General features: G+C 54.4%; 9 protein-coding genes across 9 annotated transcripts; 5 read left to right on the forward strand and 4 right to left on the reverse strand.

Moving 5' to 3' along the window:
- Positions 1 to 655: 655 nt before the first annotated feature.
- J4E79_005040 (uncharacterized protein) lies at positions 656 to 2,682 on the reverse strand (the record flags this gene model as incomplete). Its single annotated transcript, XM_049353919.1, has 2 exons — positions 656 to 1,978; positions 2,035 to 2,682. The coding sequence occupies 2 exons, from the start codon at positions 2,680 to 2,682 to the stop codon at positions 656 to 658; spliced, it is 1,971 nt and encodes a 656-aa protein (XP_049211539.1).
- A 5,187-nt stretch (positions 2,683 to 7,869) lies between these two features.
- Positions 7,870 to 10,657, reverse strand: DBP10 (ATP-dependent RNA helicase dbp10; the record flags this gene model as incomplete). Its single annotated transcript, XM_049353920.1, has 3 exons — positions 7,870 to 9,404; positions 9,452 to 10,036; positions 10,090 to 10,657. The coding sequence occupies 3 exons, from the start codon at positions 10,655 to 10,657 to the stop codon at positions 7,870 to 7,872; spliced, it is 2,688 nt and encodes an 895-aa protein (XP_049211540.1).
- A 246-nt stretch (positions 10,658 to 10,903) lies between these two features.
- Positions 10,904 to 11,847, forward strand: J4E79_005042 (uncharacterized protein; the record flags this gene model as incomplete). Its single annotated transcript, XM_049353921.1, has 3 exons — positions 10,904 to 10,907; positions 10,960 to 11,192; positions 11,242 to 11,847. The coding sequence occupies 3 exons, from the start codon at positions 10,904 to 10,906 to the stop codon at positions 11,845 to 11,847; spliced, it is 843 nt and encodes a 280-aa protein (XP_049211541.1).
- A 157-nt stretch (positions 11,848 to 12,004) lies between these two features.
- On the reverse strand, positions 12,005 to 12,693 carry J4E79_005043 (uncharacterized protein; the record flags this gene model as incomplete). The annotated part of the gene is made up of 4 exons (XM_049353922.1): positions 12,005 to 12,222; positions 12,272 to 12,367; positions 12,424 to 12,530; positions 12,584 to 12,693. The coding sequence occupies 4 exons, from the start codon at positions 12,691 to 12,693 to the stop codon at positions 12,005 to 12,007; spliced, it is 531 nt and encodes a 176-aa protein (XP_049211542.1).
- A 215-nt stretch (positions 12,694 to 12,908) lies between these two features.
- Positions 12,909 to 13,683, forward strand: J4E79_005044 (uncharacterized protein; the record flags this gene model as incomplete). The annotated part of the gene is made up of 4 exons (XM_049353923.1): positions 12,909 to 12,949; positions 13,003 to 13,063; positions 13,122 to 13,507; positions 13,560 to 13,683. The coding sequence occupies 4 exons, from the start codon at positions 12,909 to 12,911 to the stop codon at positions 13,681 to 13,683; spliced, it is 612 nt and encodes a 203-aa protein (XP_049211543.1).
- Positions 13,684 to 15,003: 1,320 nt separating this feature from the next.
- Positions 15,004 to 16,158, forward strand: J4E79_005045 (uncharacterized protein; the record flags this gene model as incomplete). Its single annotated transcript, XM_049353924.1, has 1 exon — positions 15,004 to 16,158. The coding sequence occupies one exon, from the start codon at positions 15,004 to 15,006 to the stop codon at positions 16,156 to 16,158; it is 1,155 nt and encodes a 384-aa protein (XP_049211544.1).
- Positions 16,159 to 16,428: 270 nt separating this feature from the next.
- Positions 16,429 to 17,398, forward strand: J4E79_005046 (uncharacterized protein; the record flags this gene model as incomplete). The annotated part of the gene is made up of 2 exons (XM_049353925.1): positions 16,429 to 16,638; positions 16,922 to 17,398. The coding sequence occupies 2 exons, from the start codon at positions 16,429 to 16,431 to the stop codon at positions 17,396 to 17,398; spliced, it is 687 nt and encodes a 228-aa protein (XP_049211545.1).
- Positions 17,399 to 17,923: 525 nt separating this feature from the next.
- Positions 17,924 to 19,167, forward strand: J4E79_005047 (uncharacterized protein; the record flags this gene model as incomplete). The annotated part of the gene is made up of 2 exons (XM_049353926.1): positions 17,924 to 17,993; positions 18,086 to 19,167. The coding sequence occupies 2 exons, from the start codon at positions 17,924 to 17,926 to the stop codon at positions 19,165 to 19,167; spliced, it is 1,152 nt and encodes a 383-aa protein (XP_049211546.1).
- A 2,931-nt stretch (positions 19,168 to 22,098) lies between these two features.
- J4E79_005048 (uncharacterized protein) lies at positions 22,099 to 24,439 on the reverse strand (the record flags this gene model as incomplete). The annotated part of the gene is made up of 2 exons (XM_049353927.1): positions 22,099 to 24,201; positions 24,251 to 24,439. The coding sequence occupies 2 exons, from the start codon at positions 24,437 to 24,439 to the stop codon at positions 22,099 to 22,101; spliced, it is 2,292 nt and encodes a 763-aa protein (XP_049211547.1).
- Between the last annotated feature and the right edge of the window lie 1,762 nt (positions 24,440 to 26,201).

Here is a 26,201-nt window from a genome sequence, read left to right on the forward strand (position 1 = left end):
GCGATGACGAATATGCGACGTATAACCAGAACAGAAGCAGAAGCCAGAGCCAAACAGTAACGTACGCACGTCAAACAATGCTAATCGCGACAAAGACAAGAGCAGTGATATCGATAGAAAGAGCAGGACGATGAGCGTGCTGTCATATGCAAGAGATGACGAATGGGCAAAATCCCAAAATATGGCTTGTTACGACAAAACATCGCAGAAGAAAAACAACACGAGTGGGTAACCAACGCCCCAAAATGCAAGGACAGCAAACAACGACTACCGCAAGCAAATGCAACTCAAGAAGCGACAAGTAAGATATCGTGAGGAAAGAATTGTCGTATGAGATCAGATCCATGTCGTCGTCCCGTCCGTGTGCAACATGCGCCATTCCCGCCTCCGCTTCGCAAAGCGCCGAGTTTCAGTTTCAAGTCAGACAAGGGAACCCGACTGTCGGTACCCTCCGCACTTCTACCGCCAGCCACGAGCCACGGCCAGCCTGCTGGAACACGCATGATCCCTTCTTTTCGCGCGAACCGCAATGACCCCGCTGCACGTCCCCAATTCTAATCTTCCTCACACCGGCCGACGCGTCTCAGGAACGTGAGCGCATTGCAACGTCAATCAATCGACCTCCTCCTGGCTTTGACGACTTGACTTGTCTGGTCTAGTCGAGCACCTCATGTATATTCAACCGCCGCCGCTTGCCCATGTCAGGCGACTCGGGCCTCCGCTGCTCGGCGCTACTGGACGGTGAGTCGTGCGTTCGCACACGCTCGCGTTCCGCAGCGCTGGTTTCGACGTGGAGCGGGGAACCAAGCGGCGCGGGTCCTGTTCGAATGGGCGGGAGATGCAGGCCTTCGAGACGGGGAGGCCGGTTGAGCTCGCGGAGAGGTTCGGATGTTGCTGCTGGGGGGCGCGCGGGTTGTGCGTATGGCGAGGGGTATGCGCTGCTGGTGGGTTGCGGCGGGACTTGGTAGGTCGGGAAGTAGCCTGATTCTGGGCCTGCGGTGGGAGAGTAGCCGTACGAAGGGCTGCTCTTGTAAGAGCTTGGACTGAATGTGGGGAGGGACGTGCGGATGGAGGAGATGTTGATGAAGGGCGAGTTTGGTCCAGAGCTTGTCGTTGAGGTTCGACGCTCTTGATGCGGTGTGAATTGCGAGACTGCTGTCGGTGCGGACATGGCCTGAGAGGTATGTCGTGATGTTGAGGGCGCTAACTGCTGCGTTAACAGAGTCGGTCCCGCGTGTCTTGGTGGTGAGCACACGACAAGCGTTACGAAGTACAGAGACGTCCTGGCAAGCCGAATTTGGACAGACAGCGACTGGTACTGTCCACTAGCCGGCAGACGAAAGCTGAGGTACATGGGCCGGTTCGTGTACCCCTGGGTGACATGGTCAATGTCCTGATCTTGGACCGACTCCATCACAGCGCGCATGGGATCTTGTCCGACCGGGGTGATGGGCGCCATGTACGTCGGCTCACGTTCGTCGCGCTCATCGCGCAAGTCGTTTCGCAGCTTCTGCATGCTCTCATTCTGTCGCGCTTCCAGAAGCTCGCCAAGATGCTTGCCCCTGATGTCTCCGAGGAACGATACGAGATCCGCGAAAGCCTGGTTTGCTTTTTGTATCACCAGGTCCAAATTTAGGTAAACGACAGGCAGCTTTTGGTACGCCAAATTCGGTCCCACACCGTAGGGAGGTGCCTGCACTCCGCTGTAGTCACCCACGCTATTGGGCGCGTCCCGGGGCGCAGACGCAGCGGAATGGAGCTCCTTCTGGTGCGCAGTACTCTCCAGACTTCGTTGAGGTTCGAAGGGTCGATATTGCTGAGATACTGGGTAAGGCGCTTGATGAGCGTGAGGTTCGGAGGTAGGTGGCGCTCCTACGAGCTGGCTAGGTGGTCTTCCGTCGTCTGATCTAGTGAACTCTCTATCGTCTCTCAATCGTGGCCTTCCTCTCTTTTTATGCTGCACATCTTTGCATGTGTCCTGTTTGATGCGTTAGATCACTCGCCAGAGTTTGACTTCGCGCCGCAAAGACTAACCTGCTTTCCAGAAGCGACGCAACGGCCACATGGGCGTTGGACGTCGCAGCTGAGATGTGCCTTCTTGCAGTTAACACAAGCTGACGCAACGTGCGCTTTTGTGCGTCTGGCTGGCTTCGTCGGTCTTGACGGTGGTGGTGCGATCATCGCGCCTTGCTGCACCATCGGGCCTCCGTGCTGGACTCCAGCATAAGAGGGCAGACCGGCGTTTTGATAGCCATACCCGTAGCTATGCGGAATGGCATGAGGGTAGGATTGGTGCTCGTGAGCACGTCCGGGTTGGTAGTGGAGTGCTTGACCCCTGTGCTGGGGCTCTCCAGGGTAAAGTGGCCGCTGTAGGGGAAGAGCATGCGCTCCCGACGTAGACCGCGGATCGTACAGCGATGGCAGAGTCGGCGGTTGAGTCAGGCTGTCCTGTCTCTGAGATGATCCCGGCGGAGGGTAAGAGAGGCGCGCAGATTCAAGCTGTGCTGTTCGACGAGACGGGGAATGAGATTCTGACATGGGCGGAGACGGGTAGCCCTGGTGCTCAGACCTGTTAGGACTGAACTTCGACCGGAACTTGGCAAGGCCGTCTTCAGGTTCTGAAGGCCGCCCGAATGGCGTGGTAAGGAGTGAGGTCGGACCAGGTAGCACCAGGCTCTGCATAGTTTGACCACCGCGCGCTCAAACGCCGCGTAAGCAGCAAGAGCACAATGATTAGAGGTAACGCTGGAGCGAACAAGTGGGCTGTCTCGCACGATGCCCTTGGATATGCGAAGTAAGAGTGCACGGTAGGGAGATGTTGGTGTGGCAGTATGATGAGGCCTGCATGGCGTCCCAGGTAAGCTAGTGCACAAGCGAGGAGAAGATCAAGACAATGACCAGAGGCAGGGCATTCCCTTATGGTTGGACAGTCGCCGAATCGATAAATGCTCATGTCCAAACAAGATTCAATACAGGGTGGCGGCATTGTGGGCCATGAAGAGTTTGAAGGAAGACACGGGCTGAGAGGCAAAAGAGAGTACATGGAAATACCTTTTGATAGTGGGCGAATGGGGTCGACAACAGCGATGTGTCTGGTTAACTCGGCGTCAGAATGGAGACGGTGTCGGACCAGTGTCGGCCTTGTGTCGACGGCAGCGGCAGGCAATGGGGCGGCGAGAAAGAGAAGCGGCGAGGTGGTGGTGTTGTATGGGGTGGGACCAATGAGGGAGTGGAATGGCGACTCGTCGTGGACCAGAACAGAAGTCGACTCGGCGGACATTCCCCAGTAATAACCACAATCGGTTATGGAGATTCTACTCACAGATCTTTGCTACATCCCTGTCAAGTCGTGCAGGCGGGCCATCCAGGAGAAGGGGGCCACGATGAGTTCCGGGCAACGGGAGCAGGGAAGGGTGCGTCTCGGGGACTGCTACATGCTTCCCTCGTTCGGCTGATGGTTCTTCGACATTTCTGCTAGGCCGGTTTCCCAGTCGGTCGATGCACCCGCGGAATCACATATGCACGGCCGCCAGCTGTCTGCGTGCATGGGCGGTGCGGGTTGGGGAGCCTTGTCAGAGGCCGCTCAACCCCCTGTCTTCCGCACCGTCCTCGAACCGGGGTGTGCTAACGAGATATGGTCGCGCTTCTGCGCGCTATGCACCATTGTTTTGCAGCCGCCCAGGCAAACTTTCAATTGAAGCATAGCATAAGTCGGCGCCCTTAATCCTCGGCGTGCGCTTATGTGCGACCCAGTAATTGCCTTTTTGGCTGCGTCCGGCAGCCACGGCGCCCACGAGAGGAGAATTGACGGCCAGCTAGGGGCCCTACAGGAAGGCAGTTATATTCACCCACGCGAGCCCTGCCACTGGCCGCCGTGAGGTGAGCAGGCCGACAGGTGTGGCTCCCACTGACAGGCCCGCGGTTGTGGTGCACTATCAAGACGCTTGTCACTGTCAGTTGCGCTTCCGGACCCTTCAGACCAACCGCTTGCATTGATCGCCTCGCAGGCCTTTTCGCACCGACCGACGGTCGCAGCGGAACATCTCGCCTCGTAGCGGCTGCGCTGCATGGACTGCCGGGGAAAGCTTGCTCAGGGTCTTGCTGTCGCGAGCTGCAAAAGCACCACTGCGCGCTGATGACGCACTCCGCTGGCGCAAACTCTATCGCGACTAACAAAAAATTGGACACACATCCGATGCCACGATCGACACTCGGATATGGCTGACAGGGCCGCGCCTGCGTGTGGAGTTTCCCGTCGATGCATTGGAAGCAGTCGCTCTTTTCCCGAAAAGCAACTCGTCATAATCCCCTTGAACAATCGACGCTGTGGGGTGTCCTGCTTCGTCATGCGACACGCTACGTCTAGTGGCATGGCGCTGGCGCTGTAAGCTTGTATGGCGCGGGTGATGGATCTGGCAGATGCAATGTGCTCTGGTTCAGAACGTGCAAGCGACGGTAAGCTGCATCCGTGGCACCTGGTCCCCGTAGTAGCTGCTGGATAGTCTTCTGTACAGTCTCTGGAGCATGTCGAGGTCGGGATGTGGCGCACACGCTTGGTACCTTCTTCTGCATGCCCAGCGCCGTGTGCAGGACAGGTCAAACAGCGGACTCGGTGCATTTGAGACGATCCCCTCGACCTGCAGAACATGGCCGGGCGGTCCAGTGTTCCAGCCGCCCGAGGTGGTGTGCCTCGCCGTGGCGTCGAGTGCTGGGAGCAAAGCGTACACATAGTGCCCACGGTCAGACTAAGCCAGTGGTATATCATGCATCCGTTATAGGCGTGGGCCGTGTCGCATTGGGATAGCACACGCAAAATACTCCGGTGGGTATATCGATCGCACGCTGGCGCTGTTGACGATCTGCCCGTAAACTGCCCGAGCGACGACGGCATGACCACCGATATTGCTCGTCTTATTGGAGTGTGCGCAGCATTGACGATGCGGGGCCGAAGCTCACAAAGTAATCGCAGCCAGCCAAGCATGTCATGACAAGTCGACGATGCTGGCAAGATGAGGCCTTCCATGCTGCTGCTGCCAGGTGTGTGAGCCACGGCACCAGCGTTAGTGTGCCGACTGCCCCATGACGGCTACCCAACCGCTCTTTCGCATGTAGAAGGTGGAACGGCGACTGCGGCAGGGCAAACTTGTGATGCTGCACCACGGACGAAGGCCATATTCACCGGTGATGCTTGACCCCAACGCGGAATAGCGGTAAGCTGAGCCGACTGCCGTGAAGATCGATGCCGCGTCTAGGGCAGAGGTGGGTGTGTATACCTCTGCACTAGCTGGGAATAGCGCATCCTGCCACCAGCATTGTATACTCGTCCTCCCTAACCCTCATCATCTCAATTTGTAATTGTCTAATGACTTCAATACTTGCGATCTGCAGCCACAAGGCATTGCACATGTCCCGTCACCTGGGAAGTGCAGGGACGCAACGTGCTCGCCAGTGAACCTTGTCCGCACATGTTCACTCTGCTCTCTGCGGCCTGAACCGAGATCACGACGCAGGGGGCATGACTCGAGGCCGGGTCCTGCATGAGCGTTTCTTCTTCCTCCCTCGGGGCAGGTCATCCGGATCGTACAATGACTAGCCACTACGGCCGAGCAAAAGAGAAATTTCCATCCTGTACAAAAGTGTCGGATCCGCCCAGCTTTTCGAGTGGGTCGTGATTGGCCCCCGGCGCGGAAAATATAAATCCAACCGACAAGGCAACGCGAGAAGCCCAGGACTAGACCTTGCATTTAGCCTCGTCGAGGATTGCTGAGGTCCAAAAATAATCACAGATAGCGGATATTTCGACGTTAACAGCAGGTCTTATATCGCCTGCAGATTGCTCTCATCTCTCTTTACGGTTCCCCGAGGCTACGGCATGCGCATAACGGCCTGTCCAGGGTCTCGGGATTACTGTCCTTTCCCGGCGGGCCCTGCCGTTTCGTTGATTCAGGCGCAGGTCTCTGTTGAGCTCCGTTTGATGCCAACCCTGATGCGATCATCTGCAAACTGATGGAGCCGTGTCATGGTGCTACAATGCCAGCATCTCGAGTTTGCATCGCAGTGTCTAGAGCTGATAAGCCACGAGTCAGCCGCTTGGCCAGGACCCGAATATCACGACAGGCCTGCGGGCGGGATCTACGAACCGGTGCTCAGGACACGTTGTGCCAAAAGTAGTCGGCTACCAGGGACCCTCGCTGGCCTCTCCGTTTCCCCTGTGGTCCTTGCATGCTTGCCCGTCGCTGGTCCCATTGTCGATTTGCGACTGGGTGCGGGCCGGGCAGCTCCCTGGCTGGTCTCAGTGCCCAACAGGTGTCCAACTAAGACGTGTTATTGCCGATATGCTCCTCGGAGCCTCTCTGACACATGCATTCTTCGATGCGGCTCACGCCTGGCTTCAAGGCACCCTGCAGCATCTCGTGACACAAGGCAAGCGAGCCCTGCAGGATTATTCGCTCACCCCTCGACGACCTTGGGTAGTCTCATCAGGCCCGCAACGGAGCGAGAAATTTCCGTCCGGTAAAGTGCTCTATCAATACCCAAGAGCCGTTTACCGAGATACGAAATGTGACTATGTGCGCCTACATCTACCCGACTGGCGATAGCCTAGACTGCGCCTCTCCGACGACAGCCACGCCGCAGCCGTTGGTGCGCAAATGGCTCGTTCAGGCGGATGATTTTCATCGAAACCCACAAAGAGTTTCGCAGCGAGATTGGCCCTTCCGATTTGGGCTCTTGCGAATATCAAAAAGCCGTTGACGTGAAACAAAGTTTCTTATGCTGTGCCCTGCGCACCGCGGCACGGAGACCGAGCCCACGGGTGCAGTAGCAGAGAGGGCTGCCCTCAACACGCCACGCATCCCACCATCGCATGGCAAAACGCGCTCCTGTGCGACCATGCAGAAAAAAAAAACACTCAGTGGCGGCTTCTCGAAGGTCGTCGGGTAAGCCGCAGATGGCTGCGTGCAGAAGGATTATTGAAGTCTGGCGGCGTTGGCACTAAACAGGGGCTGGTGTGCACCCTTACAGTGCACTCGTCCCGGCTCGCAGAAATCTCCTCGAGGAATGACGTGCCTGCCCACAATATGCCATGGGTACCCGAAGAGGCCCCTATCCCTGCTTCGGACCTTAATCACAATGGCGTGAGATTGGGAGGCGCTTCACCCAATACGCGGACTTATACGCGGTCGCCTGTCAGTGTCAACACTACCCGACGTCAATAGACGCCGGCAACTCTATCCTAGTCGACAACGTGTGCATAGTTTGGACTACAGCGTGACTTGCAGCTTGTCAGTCCCAATCCGACCACACTGGTGGCAGCTACCGCGCCAGCAAATAAACCTTGGAGCAAACCGATACATGCTCGATACAAAAAGGGACTGCGTCGCACCGAAAGAAATCGTGTCTAAACTTTTCAATCTCGTCGACCACGACGATGCGCACAAAAAGCCACTATCGAGTCAATACGCGCGCTGTCCGAGGATGGCAGGATGTTCGCCCACTGCCATGTCGCAGGGCCCCGATAAACTTTCGCCAATCCGCACCTTTGTGTGGCACAGCAAAGCAATGCCAACATGGAGCGTTACACAGAACCGACGGGGACGCGGGCTCTGGAGAAGCAAAAATGGCCTGACCATGCGGGTCATAACGGCCTTTCTTCGCACAAATATCGAGATCTGGCCAATTGCTAAAAATCTAACGCTTTTTCTTTTAGTCGCCACGTCGTACAGCTGTCAAATCGGATTGTTTTCACCTCGGTCCGCGCACAATAATCGAGGGCCCACGGGTATTAGTTCACTGACACGTGCCTGAAGAAAATCTTATAGCCGATTCATGTCGTTGGGCATAGGTATTGATTCAATGCATTTGTTGAACTCAAAACTTCCGCTTCTTGGAGGGACGAGCATTCTTTGCTCGGCGATTTTCCTGCACCTTGCGGTTCTTGCGCACAGCGTCCACATCTCTGAGTTCGCTCTTGGCGCCTCCATCCTTCCATGCACCGATGCGCTTCTCCTTCGCTTCAGCCACCCTCTTCTTCTGGACGTGATAATCATCGCGGTACCGATCAGCCTGCTTCGGAGCCTTCTCGGCCTTGTGCTTGTAGCGCGGGGCGTTATTGAAGGATCCAGCAGACCGGTTGGGGGCTTCAATTTCGCCCACTCGAGGCATCTTGACCTTGTTCGCCTTGCGCCAGTCGTCGAAGCGACCGCTGCGGAAACTGGCTGCAATCTTTTGCCCACTTTCTCCTCGAATCATCTTGGCTCCCTTGGAGCCATCCTCGTCATTGGTGCGGTTTACGTACTTCTTCGACTTTTTGTCCCAACGCATCTTCGACTTGGCCGCATCTGCGAAGCCCTGAATCTCATCGTTCACAAGTGACATTTCTGCCGCCCTTGCTGCTGACACGAAATTGGTGTTGCCGGCATCTCCTCCGCTCACTCCATAGGCCTTCTCCTCTGCCATGTTCTCCTTGGGAGTATATGACATGAAGAAGTCATCATTCTTCCAGCTGTCCTGTTTTGACTTCTTGGAGGATGGTTGCGAGACAGACACCTCGAGCTCATCAGAGTCTGAGTCGTATACGCCATCAGCGACTTCAACCTCGTCTTCTTCATCCTCTGATGCTTCGTCACCGTTTGACTGTCTTGCAGGCGCTTGAAGTGGGTCCATGTCGTCCGCGGCTCGTTTGTTGGCTGCTTGCTTGGCTTTTTGTCGTCCGACTTGTTCACGCCTCTTGCGCATAATTTCGGCTGTGTCACTCTGGGTACCTCGTTTGCCGATCTCGAATACGGTCTCCGCGGGCCTGAATGACTGAATTCTCGCGAGCATATCTTCCTTCGCTTTCTGTGCACTGTGCGCGTCATCGCTGAAGAGCATATGCGTCTCTGCAAAGTTGGGAGATGCAACCAACTCCTTAGCTCGTCCGACACTTTGTGCACTTGCCTGGTTGCGTGTTCGTTGATATTGGCGCTCGCCCTTTTCGGCTACGCTTAAGAGAAGCGCTAGGTCTTCGTCATCGGCGAGCTGTTTGTTCACAATCTCGACAGATGATTCCAGTTGCCATGGTGCCAAGCTACCAACAACGAAATCTTCTGCATAGTTTGGCTCTTCGTGTGACCTCCCGACTAGGAGTCGTTTACCGAGGAAAAGCTGTAGATCTATGAGGTAGGGTAGGTCGACATGTCTGCACAGACTATACGCCCATCCTTTCCTTCCAGCTCGAGCCGTTCGTCCGACTCTGTGTACGAAGATCTTGGGCTGCGAAGGAAAGTCGTAGTTGATGACGTGGTTGATATGGGGCATATCCACACCACGAGCAGCCACATCGGTGACAACGAGAATGCGAGTCAACCCAGTGCGGAAGTCCTGGATCTGCTCCTTGCGCGCTGTTTGGTCAAGGTTGCCGTACACTTGTGAAGTTAGCAAAAGCATCACATAAGGACATACGATTACGTACCGTAAGACACGGCGTATCCCGCATTGCGAAGAAGGTTCGCGAGATACTCCACTCTGTGCTTTGTTGCAGCGAAGATGATGGTGGACTCAGCGATCGGGACGTCCTTGACAAATCCGTCGCTGCGCTTCCGCTTCTTGCTGTTGGCAGCTTTCTCCGCATCTGCCTTGGCCTTCTTCGATGCGTCGGTCTCGCCTACCGGCACCTTGATGACATTGTCGAGGAGGTGAAGCAGCGCGCCATCACGGTCGCCCGACTTGATTGTGAAGTAGGCACTTTTGAGATCTGGAGAGATCTTGCTCTCAGCATCGAGACGGATGAGCTTTGGCTCTTGTAGACCTGCTCTCGCGAACTCTACGAGGGATTTGGGGAGTGTCGCACTGAACAGCAGTGTTTGTCTCGAAGTGGGTAGGGCATGCAGAATCTCAGCTAGTTGCGCCGCGAAACCCATCTCGAAAAGGCGATCGGCTTCGTCGAATACGATGTACTTTACGGAGGACAGATCGAGGCCCATCTCGACCTTCAGATGCAGGAAGCGACCAGGGGTAGCGATGATGATGTCGGGGTTGGTGGTCATGGAGCTAAATTCTGCGAACATGTTAGTCTCGTTTTTCATAGATGCTCTGCCTGTGTACACGTACGCTCTTCAAGACTGTCACCTCCAACAAGCAGAATAGTCCTCAAATCTGTGCCGCGACCCAGCTCCTTCACAACCTTCAACGTCTGCAGTGCCAGTTCTCGGGAGGGCGACATGATGATTCCTCGAGCGCCTACTTTGGCAGAATGCGCCTTGAGTTTCTGGATCATGGGGATGACGAACGCGGCCGTCTTTCCGGACCCCGTCCTAGCCATACCCACGACATCCTGTCCATCGAGCATGAGCGGAACGGCCTTGCGCTGGATTGGAGTCGGAATCTTGAATCCCTTCTGCGTGATGGCCTTGAGAAGCGCCGCGTTCAGCCCCATGGCCTGGAAACCTCCACCTTTCTTAACTGACTTTCCGACATTCGAGGCTTTGCGATTCGAGGCAGCCTGTTTCGCGGCGATAAAGGCTTCGTCGTCGGATCCGTCATCGTGTCCGACGTCCAGATCTACGCCCAGATCTGCGTTCAAATCCGCCTCTTGCTGAACATCATCACCGCCTGCGAGGGCATCGAATATGTCGAACTCGGTTTCGGAGAGCGCCGGCGAGCTCGCGCGGGGAGCCATGACTGATAGATGGTTGGTAGGGCTCGGAGGCGACGTGATGCACTTTGCCTACCTGACGTCTGAAGGTCGCTCCAGTCTGGCTGTTGGAAAATTTCGGGCACGGGCCTCTCGAAATCTTGGCGGCAGGGATGAGCATGGCGCATCTCGTCGCTAGCTTCCACGTGCCCCGCGATGAGGCAGGCGCGTCCGACGCGTTTTGCCCTCACCGAACTTCTGCCATCGCGTCACCCAACCCACACCCACGAGATGAGTATGCAATCCCCTTCTTAACACCATTGAACCCTTCGTTCTAACCTCTTTAGACAATTACGGCGGCTACGAAACCTCGTACAGCACCACCTCTTACGGCGCTGGCGGTGGTGCTGGCGGAGGCGGCTTCATACCGGGAGAGGGTGGTAGTACACAGAGCCCTGGCGGTCGACAAGACCGTGCCCAAGATACCCTGCGACCCGTCACCATCAAGCAGATACTCGATGCTCAACTCGAAGTCGGCAGCAATGACGCCTTCAAGATCGACGGCACTGTGATTACTCAGGTATGCACGAATTTCACGGTCCATTTGGCTATACTAACCGCTTCCTAAGCTCACATTCGTCGGTCAAATACGCAACATATCCAACCAGACTACAAACACAACGTATAGGCTCGACGACGGCACTGGCAGCGTAGAGGTCAAGCAATGGGTCGATTCCGATGCTGCAGAGCAGACCAACCCTACCAAAGCGAAGCTCGTCGAAGGTGCCTATTGCCGAGCATGGGGCAAGCTGAAGAGCTTCAACGACCGAAGATCCGTCGGAGCGACCGTAATCCGTCCAGTCGAAGACATGAACGAAGTCTCCTATCACCTGCTTGAAGCGACCGCGGTACATCTATACTTCACGCGTGGGCCCCCTGGCAGTGCGCAGGGTGGTGTCGCTACGAATGGCGCTGGAGGACAGCAACAAGCGGGAGATGGCGGTAACTACGGCGGCGGATATGATCTTGCCGGTTACACTGCGTCGGCGAAGAGGGTGTTCAACCATCTTAAGACCACTCCTCAGTCCAACGAGGGTCTGAATCAGCACGAGATTGCGGCGCAACTTGGTATGGATACAACCGATGTTGCAAAGGCTGGTGATGATCTATTGTCGGGTGGTCTGATTTACACCACTGTTGACGACCAGACCTGGGCCATCCTCGAGGCTGATTAAGCATGGTGTTTGCACGCGCGGGACCAAGTGGATGGGCAAATAAGTAGGGGAGCAACCAAACATGCTGGTAAAACACTAGCACAGGCGTAACGATTCATCATGATATTTCACATACTGCATTGAAAGCATCCGCAAGATACAATCTATTAAACACGATTTACTTCTCTGCATTCGTAGAGAGAAACAGTATGCACGTCGCAACGATCGCACTTGACACCACTGTGAACACGACCTGCGTCTTCCAACCTGTCTGCACAAGCGCCCGCCGCGTGCTGTACCGGGAGACCGTGTTGATGTAGTTCGACAACCCAGACAACATGCACGCTATCGAAAGAAGCCAGAAGACGATTCCCAGTGGCAACGCGAAACGCTTTTCTGTACAGAGTTGTAAGCATGATGTGATGAGACTTTGCTATTGACTTACCAAGAGGAGTGGGCTCCGACTTGAGATGGAACGACATGACGATAGCAACAGACACAATGGCCATGTACACACTAAGCTTCAGCCACGAAAGGAAAGCTGTAGTATTGGTTAGCCATGTCATTTCCTCGTAATTCCATCGACTCCCGGCATACTCCGTTCATTCGCAGCATGATCCCTTGCATCCGAAGACACGTTATCGAACAGCAGCACACCCATCCATGGCCTCTCTCTGAAGGCTACTCGATCGTAGTCATTATTTCTGAACGACGAGTTAATGTTTGAAGAAATTCATGCAAGCTAGGTTGCACGCACTGTTTGACCAAGATAGGCTGGCCTCCAAAGACCTTGTAAAATGGCCGGTACGGCTCGGCTAGGATAGACTCATCTGCATCGCTCATACGCGAAGCATCTCGGAAATCCATGTTTTTCGGATAATATGTAGGACCACTTGGGGTTGCGATGAAAACGCGCTATGGCTAGTGGTATGGGGATGCTTGGTCGGCAGACGAATGAGTGTGCTTGTATGAGACGCCGCACGGACCACTGCCGATGAGGTCACTACTGCATTTGGACATCTCCAGGGTTTGTAAGAGTTGATACCATCAACACAATCAACGTTTATCGCATTTCAGCAAAAATGGGTAACGAGAAAGAGCTAGTTCTTTTTGGTGGTGATAAGTAAGTGTTTGGGTAATGCACTGTCGCTTTGAAGCTAATGCATGCGCGTGCAGAGGTTGGAAAGCTTCGGATTGGACGGACAGTGATGACCGAGTGAGAGGAGGAGCATCTCAGGTAAAACCCATCTCTCAAAATGAAACAAGTAACATGATAGCTAACGTACGAATACCAGTCCTACCTTACCATCAATGGTTCTTCCGCGCGTTTTCACGGCAATCTCGACATCACCGCTCTGGGCGGCGCCGGCTTTGCCAGTCAACGCACTACCGGCGAGGATCGCACCTGGGATCTATCTACCTACGATGGCATTTATCTCGATCTAGGAAAGCATGACGGCAAGAAGTACACACTAACGCTCAAAGACGAGATTCTGCCACTTATGGCAGATGGACGGGAACAATCAACCATCAGCTGGGAGTACGATTTTGAATCGCAGAGCGAGCTTGGGTTGTTCGTGCCATGGCGTGCAATGAAGCCTACGTATCGCGGGAAAGAGAAGAACGATGCAAAGCCATTGGATTTGAAGAACGTCAAGCGGTTTAGCATCATGATGAGAAGGTAAAAATCTGCACCACGCGATCACCAGACTGCGGTAATTGACCATCAGTAGTTTCTTCGGTACCCAAGAAGGCGACTTTTCGCTCACCCTCAACTCGATCAAGGCTGTTGCGCAACCAGACGACATCGAGAGAGGCATCACGAGCGGCGAGAAGGGCACAGGAGTAAGACTTTAACTACGTTACAGTGCTGGATGGTAGCTAACAACGCTACGGCAGGGACAGGAGCCTTGGTCGTGGAAGAACTCCAATCTTGTTGGTCTCGCACTGATTCTGGGTTCTACGTGGGCAATCTCTTGGGGATATTGCTGGTGGAAAGGATATGACATGGGAATCATGAGGTTTGGACGGTGGTGGTCTGTGGTGAAGAAGGATACGTTATAGGTCGAGGGGACGCGATGCGTTGCATGAAGTGTGAGGTCCAGGCCTGACCTTGGGTTGGGGGACGAAATGGACTCCGTTGATTTTACATATCAGTTCCTACACACTTTTCGCGAACAGAAAAATCTGGATGTATCATCAGAGTTGGGAATCGCGGCCCGGAAGATTCTATGTGTGAGAAGCAACTGAGCGCCGCCTGCGGGTGGTGCAAGACCGCCCCATCCTCTACGCAACAAGCTCTCATATCGATGCGTTCAAGTGGTCGGAAATTTTTGTACAGCGATTTGCATCCTTCTTCCTTGTCGGTAATTTATAGAGCGCTATGGCCAGCGGAGGTACTTGAAGAAACGCTTGGCTGTATGTTTGTGAGACCAAGCTTGAGTAATCATCAGCGTATTTGCATGCGCAACGAAGGTATCCCAGAGAATTGGGCCTCTCCTACCCTGGACGGGAGGTTAGAGAATGGGCGTTTATTGGCGCAGAGACAAGAAGTGCGCAAGAAACGTCCCGCGGACTTAGGATGCTTGACTCCGCTAGTGCAGGGAGACCCACTCCAGTGTGGACCATTCAGCCTGTTCAGGGTGAGCTCCTTCCCAGATCAAAGTCGCCTCCACGCCGCAAAGAAGAAGCGTTCCTCTAACGTCGCTGCAAGGTTAGACAAGCATTGATGTTCATGTTACTCGAGATGTTCCGATCCTCCACCTGCACCCCGTGCTCCAGCTTACGGTTGCTGACTATTTTGGCCCCATCGCCACTACATCTCCAATCACCAATTTCTCCGCTGCCAAGCGAGGCACCATGGCCAGACCTTCCCAATTTCGTCGATGATGGGCAAACGTCCGCTCGCGGAAATTCTCAACCAGGCGCTCAGGACCGCAAGGTGGAGAGACCGGGGCGCTTTGAGGCTGCATGAACATGGATTTAGATTGCATTTACTGCAGTAGTGGCAGCCTTGGGGAGAAGATGTTCACTGTCCACAGACACCGCGCAGTGGCTATAAAGAGCGACGGGCGAACGGTGTCAGATAAAGTATCCGCAGGTGTTCCCGTTCGTCTCCTCAGGGTCCTCAATTTGTTTCCGATATTCCTAGCTTGTCGATAATACCGTTTCGCAACCATGCATCTTACGGCTCTTACCCTAGCTTTGGCTACCACCGCCGTCGCGGCGAAGAACTCCACCCAGCCGTACTCGACATGGATGGCTACTTCCTTTTTGTCCAAGGGCCAGAAGGTCGACAACCACTACGTCTCCTCCGTCATTCGTGAAGGTATCCAGAAAGCCGCCGTGACGCAAAACGACACTGCTCTGCTTGAGTATGCCTCGGAGGCGGTCTCGTCCGTTGTCACCTCGAACGGTACCATCAAGGGCTGGAACGCCACTTACTACACATTGGACGATATCCGGTTTGGCAACAACATCCTCTACTTCTGGAACTCGGAAGGACGCAAGGACGAGAAATACGTTGTTGCGGCCAAGGGTCTCCGAGAGCAGCTGAACCGATGGCCGCGCACCCCCACCGGCGGCTTCTGGCACAGGGCCCCGACTTATGAGAACCAGATGTGGTTAGACGGCATCTACATGGCTGATACCTTCTACGCGACCTACACATCGTACTTCGAGCCCAACAACATCACAGCCTGGAACGACATCGAGCTGCAATTCGATCTGATCGAGGAGCACTGCCGAAACGAGACAACCAACCTTCTGTACCACGGCTACAGCGAGGACAAATCGACTGTGTGGGCTGACCCAGAGACCGGTGCTTCCCCATACGTCTGGGACCGTGCTCTAGGATGGTACTTCGTTGCGCTTGTTGAGGTACTAGAGGTCTTCCCCAAGACACACAAGGGCTACACCAAGCTCGTCGACTACTTCGTCACGCTCGCCTCCGGTATCAACGACGTGCAAGACACCAGCGGCGGATGGTGGCTGCTCATGGACCCGGAACTTGCTGGAAGGGAAGGCAACTACATCGAGTCGAGCGCAACCGCCATGTTCACCTACGCGTACATGAAGGGTGTCAGGCTCGGTTTGTTGGAGAAGAAGTACCAGCAGACTGCGTCCAAGGCGTGGGATCTGATGTTGGATGAGTTCATCCAGTACGAGAAGAACGGCACCATCAGCTTCACCGGCACGGTTACTGTGGGAAGTCTGAAGGGCGATGCGTCTTACGAGTACTACACTGGTGTCGAGACCTTGACCAACGATGGTAAGGGTGCTGGTGCATTCATGTACGCCGCCACCGAGATGGAGTTGGCTGGACTGGAGTAAAAGAGCGTATTTAAACTTCGTTGTATATATTATAGGCACCAGAATTGACCCCAAGAGCAAGTTTTCACATGAAGTCGACATAGACTTTGGTTCAGTAAGCACGATCATGGATGCAGCATGTTTGTCGCCGTGACCTCGGAGCCATACGCCACGCTATCCTCATCAAGCCAAAGCGCGCGGCATCTCCCAAATCCCCAGATTCAACAAACAAGATCAACTACACGATGCGAAAGCACAACTTCGGCTTTTGCCATAAGTCGTTATACAAACATGTCTTCCAAGCAAGAAAACTGCCTACGCCGTGATTGCACCTCGGCACGCAGCTGCCGAAAGGCCCGTCACGACTCCAAAAATAACCCGTCGAACGCGGGTCCCCTGAGCAACCAAGTGGAGCCACGAGCCACCGCCTCAGGTCAACAACAGGGCCTTGGAACCAGAACAGGGCAGAGCCATGGCCTCATGGATCTTGCTGGAAGTATCGTGTGACGTGCGCTAAGCCGTTGGCACTGGCTCTGGCACTGGCTCTGGCTCTGCGGATATTTCTTGACCGTTTTATCGTGCCTGTTTGCTAGATCACTAACAAATCTCCGACTACTTACCTGTACATTCCAGTTGCACGAGAGAACGTTGGAAATCGCTGTCAGACTACTACAATACCTACAACCATACCCAAAGTAAGTCTTCCTACATCCTGTATACACCACCTTCCTAACCACCACCCACAGAAACCCCAGCCTGCAAACCTCACCTCCACCTCTCCAAGATGTCGCTCATATCCTCCGCCGCCGCCCCAAGCGCAACAAGCACCTCGTGCACCACAGCCGACTTCTCCGTCTTCCCAACCCAAGACATATTCTGCGGCGTAGGCAGCACAACGGGCGTCGCGTCCAACACGTCCTCCGCACTCAAACAATGCTGCAAAGACGCACCGGTCGAGGAATTCAACGGCTCCTGCGGATACTACTGTCTCAGCTACGAACAGACGGTTGCTGATCTGCGGACTTGCTTCATGGACAACGGGGTCAACCCGAGGGATATCCTTTGCTCGGGGAATAATACTGCGAGTGCGACGGGCACGCCTAGTGGTGGTGCGAGTCGCACGGGCAGTAGTGGTCCGGATGCTACGGGTGAGGATGGGAAGCCGGATACGGGGGCTGCGGTGCATGTGGGTGTTTCGAAGACTGCGGTGGGTATGCTGGGCATGCTTGTCATGTCGGCGTTTGCTGGTGCGCTGTTGTAGGGTACTATCGCGGTGATGATGGATGTCTACGATGTGGTTGCTGCTTTACTTTTCTCGTTGAAGCATAATACCAGATACTTTCTTACTTCCCACATCTCAAGTCTCTTGATTTCATCTACTTGAAAGTTGTTGCAGAAGCGTGGCTTACTCACCATTACAGGTTACAGGCTGTTTCCGTTGTGCCTCCTGCTTACACGAACGACCGCCAATCACCGCTTCGAAGAGACGAGTTTCGCATACAATGGTTGGCATACGCGTGCCTTGGCTGTTATGCATTATTTATCGATCGATGTCTCCGTATGCGGTCTCATCATGCGATTGGACTTCACATAACAGGTCATGGGTATCTATTGCCTACCGACACAGTGGTAATGCAACTTACCCCGCCAGACGTGTAACCGGAGCCTGCATGTAGAAGAGAGCGACCATACGTCTAGTGGAGAAAAGGTATATATGGCGAGGTTCAACGCCCTTTCAGTATGACTTGTGGGTGGGACAACAAAGTGCTTAACCCACATCTGAACCATGGGTACTTTAGCTGCAATAAGCATCGCCATCTCAGTCATAGGACTCTACTACATCCTCAGAATAGGACGTCGAGAAGCCCATCTACCACCCGGTACCTCCCTCCTCATCCCCGATCCCATCCTATCCCCATCTTATCCCAAAGCTAACCCACCCATCTAGGCCCACGTCCCCTCCCCCTCCTCGGCAACGTCCTCGCCATACCCACCAAAAACGCCCAATTCCGATTCACGCAATGGGCCTCCCAATACGGCGACATCTACAGCCTCAAGCTCTTCCACACCACCACCATCGTCCTCAGCTCCCGGCGCCTCGTCCGCGAGCTCATCGACAAACGGGGAACAACATACAGCAGCCGCCCACCCTTCGTCTTTGCAACAAGGTACATCGCGCGGGATCCAGCGAATATGCCTCTAGTCGTCTTCATGCCGTCGGGTGAGAAACTGAGGTTATGCCGCAAGTTACTGGCGCAGTGTTTCAACGAGGCGAAAGTAGAGAAAGAGTACATTGGACTTGTGGAGGCGGAGGCTAGCCAGATGCTGTGTGATTTTATGGAAGAGCCGGAGGAGTTTATGGGGCATACACTGAGGTTCTCGAATAGCATTATCAAGAGTCTGGTCTACGGAACAAGAACGAGACATGCGGAGCAGTTGGAAGAGTACAAGGTTTGGTTTGACAAGTACGTTGCGTTGCTTGAGGTTGGTGCAACACCGCCGGTGGATCTGCTACCGTGGTTGATACATGTGCCGCAGAGTATATGGACTGGACGCTGGAAGAATTGGAAGGACAAGAGTGAGGAGACCAGCAAGGCTGTTAATGCTGCGTTTACGCAGATGGCGGAGCCGGTGTTGGAGAGGAGGAAACGGGGTGTGCGTGCGGCGACTGTATATGACTATGTGCTGGACGAGGGCGAGAAGGGGATTGATCTTACGAGAAGAGATCTAGATGTTTTTGCTGGGTCGCTGATTGATGCTGGGAGTGATACAACGGCGTCTGCTATACGAGTTTTCATTCAGGCGATGGCTAGGTATCCGGATGTTCAGGAACGAGCACACAGACATGTTGGTGAGGTGGTGGGAAGCATGCGGTCGCCCGGGTGGAGCGATGTCGCGAGCTTACCGTATGTCGTGCAGGTTGTCAAGGAGGTCATGCGATGGAGACCTCTTGCGGCCTTGATCATGCGCTCCACTACTGCTGGTATCCTTCACTCCGCTCGGATTGTGGATGAGCCGTGGCTAATGTGAAGCAGATGACACGATTGACGGCTACTTCATCCCGAAGGGCACGACTGTTCTCATGAACGTCTGGGCCTTGAACCATACCCCATCTGATGTTGACACTTGTGAATCCCCAATGTCGGTTTTCAATCCCGATCGCTACGAAACGCGTACGCACACTTCAGCTCAGTATGCAGCGTCTCCCGACATTGCCTCACGAGATCACTTCACGTTCGGCGCTGGTCGTCGTATTTGTCCTGGTATCCATCTTGCTGAGCGCAGTCTTTTCATTGCGATTGTAAAGTTGCTTTGGGCATTCGAGTTCAAAGAGAAGCCTGGGAAGCCTATTGACATCGATCCTGACACGGGGTTTATGGATGGCATTGTGAGGACGCCGAAAGATTTCGAGTGTGAGATACGGGTGAGGGAAAGAAGGCAGGGGGTGCTTGAACGGGAATTTGCCCAGGCGAGGGATGTGTTGGCGAAGTATGAGCTTTGATGGAGTTGTGATGTGATCATCAATAGGATTCGTATCGATGCAATGCTCATAGATTAGTCGAATTTAGTTCTATACAGTGTTTATTTAGTTACGAAGTACATCAAAAGCTTGCTTTGATTTGATGTCTTGCAACTCAGGAGAGTACCTAGGTAGTTAGTGACCAGTTCTGATCAGGGTGGGGGAGTTGCGACGAGGACCTAGAGTTCCATTGGCTGAATCGGAGAATTGTACTTGTAATGGTCTTCGTCGTATAACAAGAGGTGCAATGAGGTATGCGGGTGCAGTGGAGATACGATGTCGGTAGCGCTGCAACAGGAAACATCCCGCAGAAAGAGTGTAGAACCGCATATTATGACGTACATGACAGATCTCGTCTAACCTGCCTCATCCAAAACGTTTCAAAAATGTACAATCCTAAGATCCCATCGCCAACCACACCTGCCTATGCACCTCCGGTAATAGTTGCTTTAGCGTTCCAGCTCTCTACACCCGCGAGCGTAGATCATCGAGACAACTACTCCACAACTAATTTCCCGTTCCTGAACCTGGCTTGCTTCGCTCCGAAATAGCGTACCAAAGTAGACTTACATGCAGCTCGGCTACGACTGCCCATCGTAATTTCAACGTGTGTGACTTCTTGGGACCGAAGAATGTCACGAACCACGGTACGGAAGTGCAAACTTATGTCCGATCGCGGGTAAGTTCCTGGCTAGAGTTCTCGGGCTATAGTCTCGCCGGCGGTTTCCTGCCTTCTACGCGACGTCATGGTCGCGAACGTTACGGAGATTTTAGTTGGGGGTTGGTGTTTCAACTGTCTTGTAAGCCACGCTGAGGACATGACGATAGCGATTCAGGTACCATCTGTCGTATCTAAACGGCTAACGGCACAACGTGTCCTCACCCGTTTCTTTCACATGATTCACAGCAATGAGCAAGAATGTGCCCGACTCACTCGGTCAATCTCCGCGGTACCGTGCCACTTCCCTCAATGCCACTATCACAATCACAACCTTGGAACGCATGAAGGAGCAAAAAGCGGAGGAATTGCACCGAAGCAAAATAAACATAGCCTATCCTACTTGCATGGAGGCTTCGATGCGAAAGAAAAGCAAGCGGGTACAACTGCGGAGCTGGAAGAAGCAGTGTTAAGTACCTAGCACAAGTGTCTGCAGCCGACCATATGCGGGTAGCGGGTACCTCATCCTCCCTCTATGCTTCATCTACATTCCTTTTGCTTGTAGACAACTGCTTTTCTCCTCCCGCGGCTGCAGTGTTATGCAATGCACAAAGAATTCTCCATCACTCACTAATGCATGCAGCGACTGCAAGGAATGATCACTCCTGCATTCCAACGCTTTTCCCACCATCTCACACAGCATCCACCATCCTCTTACTCCATCGCTTCGGCGCATTTCCCTACCATATCGACACGTTCGGCCCGTCACGAAGTAACGGCATCCCCCCTCCAAAAGTTTGGTCCGTTGAGTAATGCCTCTCAAAACCACACCCAACGTCCGCGGGTAAGGAAAATTAGCCCACATCGCTCGCGCCATGCAGGGGCTCAGGGGCTGGCTGGTGCGGCGCAGCTCGGAAGAAGGCGCCAAAAGGAACGACGGGAAAAAGGAAAATAGGGAAGTAGAAAAAGGGAAACGACATAACGATAACGTCACGGGTTTATGCGAACGGTTAGTAGCGAGGTAGAGGGGGTGTGGGTTGCTGCTAGGGACGCCTCCGCGGGGGGAGGAAGGTTGCGCGAAGGGGATTGCCGGGTCTTTGGATCGTGGGTTGGAATGTGGCTGGGCGTGTGGGAATGAGATGAGGATGACGAATGCGGATGTCGATGTAGAGAGTGTAGTTGTTTGGTTAATCGTCAAGATTAGACTGCACGGAAGTGAACGAAGCCCAAGAGGTGTGAACTCATGCCGAAGCATATTGATTCCATTTGCAAGTCTGCATAGCTGCATTCTTCTAGACTTAATGGGGTGTTAATACACCCAGTCCCTATGATTCATTATTCCATTACTCCAGCTGACTCCCGTCAGACAAGACATATCCAAAGACACAGAAGCCACCATGCCCTCCCAGCCTTCGAACAAATGAGAAAAACATACAGAGTGAAAGGAAAAACAATGTACTACGCTGAGCAAAACGACGTTTCGTGATATCCAGTCCTCCGTAAATACCAAGGAATCCGGGGTGTGAGATCAAGTAAACGCTTTTAACTCCTTGGTGGCAACGCCCTGCGCCAAATCGTGATAGTATCCAAGATTGTGTGCCGTATTAAGATTATGCCTCCATGTGTGCCCATGAATGAGAGAGTGAAAGAAATAAAGAGGAAAAGGTATGCCGTGTCGCCATAACCGACTGGCAAAGAATAAAAACGCATCGACGAAAAGTCCGGGTATAGTCAAGAAGCGAAGGTCAACGTTGCGATAAGCATGCTATCAGGATTGAAGCTACTACCCTCTAAAGTCCCCTGGTCCCTGGTTGGCGAAGATGTAGCTCTTGGGCTGGGGTTCGGTCGTTCGCCGTATCAGGTTTCCATGCGGGTCCGTGCCTTGAGGTGGTGTGTACTGGTGTACGAGGAAGTCGGGCATGGCGGAGACTTGGGGCGCGAAGGGAACGTTGTGATGGATGCCACTCAATGACATGTCCTTGTAGTCATCATACATGTTTCCGCCCTGCATGTACTGGACATTGCTTTCATCGCCTTGGGTCTGAGCAGTGTCAGGTAGCGATGGTCGCCTGAAGTGCGAGGGCTTCGGTTGTTGAATCGTAAGATCGGTTGTGGAATGGAAAGCGGCACGCATCTGGGGTTGCTGCATGTATGAATTTCGAGGGAAGTGCTGCTGTGTCGCTGGTGCTGACTGTGGAGGTGTGTCGCGGTACAGAGCGTCGTTGACAAATCGTGATTGTAGATCCATTGATGAAGATGGCGGTGAAGTGCTCTTCGCAATCACGTTTCCAGATTGGTCGTTGGACCAGTTCGCGTGCATGCTCTCTGGGCTGTTGTGATCCGGCATCGCAGAATGCGGTCTTATCACGGCAGCACCACCCCAATAGTTGCCGAAATCTTGTGGTGTCAGTGGAGTTGGTGGTGCTAGACTACCGCCTTGTCCAATTGTGGTGGTGCTCGAAGTCGAGAACGTTCGTGCGAACTTGGGCGACGCAGCAGCATCCGAGAAGCTCATAGCCATAGGTGAGCGTTGTGCTGAACCTGGCTGCGACTTTTGGACACGACCTCCAGCATTCGCAATTCCAGTTGATCGAATTCGGCGGATGACTTTGTCGTTGTTGCCTCCTGGTGATGGCATGGGGGCAGAATACGAGGCGCTCCTCATTGCGCTGGAGTTCAGGTTGACTGGACGTTTCTGTCTTCTCGCAGCGATGCTTGAATGCTGATCTGATTGTTGAAAGCCCTCCGGAGTACCATTTCGGATGTGGATCGCGTCCATGTTGTTGGCCAGGTTGCTGCTTGAAGAGTTTCTTCGGGCAAACGCGTCCTCGCGGAAGTGCAGCGGAATGTCGAGATCAGAGGGCGCAGCACTGAGCTTCCGTGCTTGTTCCGGTGAAGTGAGGATGGCGTGTGCAGACGAGTTTGGCTGTTGGTAGAAGTTCGACTGCGGGTACATTTGGTTTGAGCCATCTTGGGGCCAGAATGGAAGCGTCTGTTCGGAGGCTGATGCCTGAGCAAGACTGTATGGTGCGAATTGATCCTCTGGTTCCTCGACCTGCTTGGGCTGTGCCATTTGCGAGGGATCCTCTGTCCAGCCGGTGTAGACCGAGTTCAAAGAGGCGATGGAGGGAGGTGTAGGTCCATTTGGCGATTGCGTGGTGCCAGATGACTGGGTGCCATTGTATGGGGACGCGTCCGACGAGATGGATCCTGTACTTTGCTGAGCTTCTGCAGATGTAGAGTTGGTGGTGTTGGTCGCAGCAAGTGCCGAGTAGTCTATCTGGAAGTCGGCGAAGTTGTCGAATTCTGGGTGTGAAGGTGCGATGTCGCTGGGCATGGACGCGGGAACCGAAAAGGCGCCTAGGTCGCTAGAGTACGCATTGGGCAGCCCGTTGACACCGTTGTTGTCGTAAGAGAAGTCTTGCTCTTGCGCATTAAGACCCATGCCACTGTTGTGCATGTAGGCACCGTTGGTCGCAGCCATGATTGAGTGCATGAGGTCGTTGGAGCGGTACGAGGCGGAACGGTCGGGCTCCGGGACTGCGTGGAGGGCGTTTTGCATGTCGTATTGTTGTTGCTGCTGCTGTTGATGCTGTTGGTGTTGGTGCTGGTGCGGGTGCTGCAGTATGAGCTGAGGACCCAGGTCGAGGGCTGATGGTCCTTCGCCCGTTTGCACAGGAAGCGTTGCAGGGCTGATGTCAGCGTTCGGATAGTAGTCCGGCTGCATGAGCATATGCGGATGTTGCTGCTCTTGCGGGTGCGCGTAGTGGTTAGACATGACGGGCACGTGCTGGTGTCCAAACGGAAGGCTCATGGTCATGTTGTACTGGTTCATTAGCTTCTTGCGGTCCTGCTTGACTTTGGCTCTGCGGTTCTGGAACCAGTTCTGCAGTCGTATTAGCGACGCACGGCATACATCATGACAGGACACTTGCGTTGATCTTGTCCAGTGGCACGCCGAGGCGCGTCGCGAACTCCTTCTTTACATTGGTACTGGGCTTGTGCTGCGCCAGGAAGTGCTGCTCGAGGATGTCGTGCTGGTCCTTGGTGAGGCGGGGTTTGACATCGCTGCCAGGCTGCTTGGGGGCAGAGGGTGCCGTCGTCGAGGCCCCGCTAGAATCCATGGCGGCGCGCACAGCGGCAATACAGGCAGAGCGGCTTCAGAGGGGCGCAGATTCAAGGGCGACGAGGGCTGCAATAAAGTCGTGGGCGTGGGCGCGTTCGGGTAGTGACAGGTGGGTGCAGCTGTGGACGGCGGAATCTGGGGCGCTGGTGATGGGCGATAATGCGTAGAGCACGGATGCACGGGATGCACCGAGACGGGTCGGCGCTGGGATAGATATGTGTCGAGGGAAGATGCCAGTAATGGTAGCGAGCGACGATTACGAAGGGGAGCGAAAACAACAGCAGTAGACTCTATATCTACAATAGAAAAACGAGGGTATTCAGCGCGACGGCGCGGTAGGGAAAGGCACGAAGCGAACGACGACGGAGAAGAAGAGCAGGAGGAGCGATCAGGTTGTTGGCTGCCCAGGTGCCGCTTGGTTGGTCGGAGGTGCTAACTTGCTAAGCCACTGAACCCCCCAGCATGCATTATGCTGCTCCGGCACAAAAATAGTTTCGTGACACTCGTCGTCTCCGCTCAGCACACCTGAATCCTGGAGAAGACGCACCGGATGATTCGATCTTCTGTTTCTTGCACCTGCTCGCCCTCGTGCTCCGTGGAGGGCGGCCACACGCTCGCATACACATAGACTCACAGCACTGGCCGGCACGCCCAACCCCGGCGCGCAATCGTGAAGCGCGCCCAGGGGCACTCTCCTGCCTCACGCCAATTGGTCCGGCCGTGGAGCGAGCTGCGGCGGCGGCTGTGATCCGCCCTCGGGCGGGAGACATGTCCCACTGATTTGAAGGCGATGGATGGTGCTGCAGCTTGGGCCTTCCCCCGTTCGGAGAATATACATGAGCGTGTGAGAGTGCATGTTAATGCCAGCGCAGCCTGCCTGCTCAACCACGTTCCACGTCAAATGTCTAGTCACCGTCGGCGCCGGCATGGCTTCAACGTGGGCAACGGGCTCGAGCGCTGCTTTGAGCTGATGGCGTCAACATTGCGCTCGCCGTCGTGCCGACATCCTGTGCCTCTCACGACTCGCCGAGTAGCTCTTTGTCAGTAACCGCTTCCGGTCCGAGTCGACCATCTGTGTGACGAGATGCCCCCCGGGCGCATGGCCAAGGGGCATATCGCGCCGCTGATCTGCTGGCTCGGAAGTCGGCGCACATGTTTTGGCAACATATCGACGGTTCCTGAGCGTACCTTGCAGCAAAGGGGCTTCCGTACCACCTGCGAAACTCAAATTGGCCCCAGCTTGTCCTACAAACTTCGTGTGTTGACTGACTTGGGCGACGGATAATCCCAGCCTAGCTCGGAAGACTCAGTGCGCCCCCAGCTGGGGGACCCGCTGGCCCAAACCAAAAAACCTCGTGCTGCAAGGGCGTCCCTATCATGCGCTGCACCCTGCCGACTATCAGACGTCCTCGCCAACCCGTCTGAACCTAGTCTTCTTTGCGAGTCTGCTACGCCAGCTTTCGTGTCGCACCACAGAGACGGCACGCCCAGCTGACGTCTTCGACTGCAGTAGCTTGTGGTGCCGTCGTCTTTCCAGAAAACAGTTCGATGGGGCGCAGACTGCTCGAAATGGAGTATTTCATGCGATGCGCTGCATTCCGTGATTCCCGTACAGGGAGGATGATACGGCGAGTCGAACAAGGCTAGCACTCCAAGCGACACTCCTGCATGCTGTTTAAGGGTCGCGAGGCTGTGCACGCATGAAGTAGATTTCAACCTCCAAACATTGTTGCTTCGCCGCACAATCGGTCTCCGACCTC

This window comes from Alternaria viburni (assembly GCF_023758015.1).
Source record: "Alternaria viburni strain BMP 2772 chromosome Unknown scaffold_9, whole genome shotgun sequence".
Classification (NCBI taxonomy): Eukaryota; Fungi; Ascomycota; class Dothideomycetes; order Pleosporales; family Pleosporaceae; genus Alternaria; species Alternaria viburni.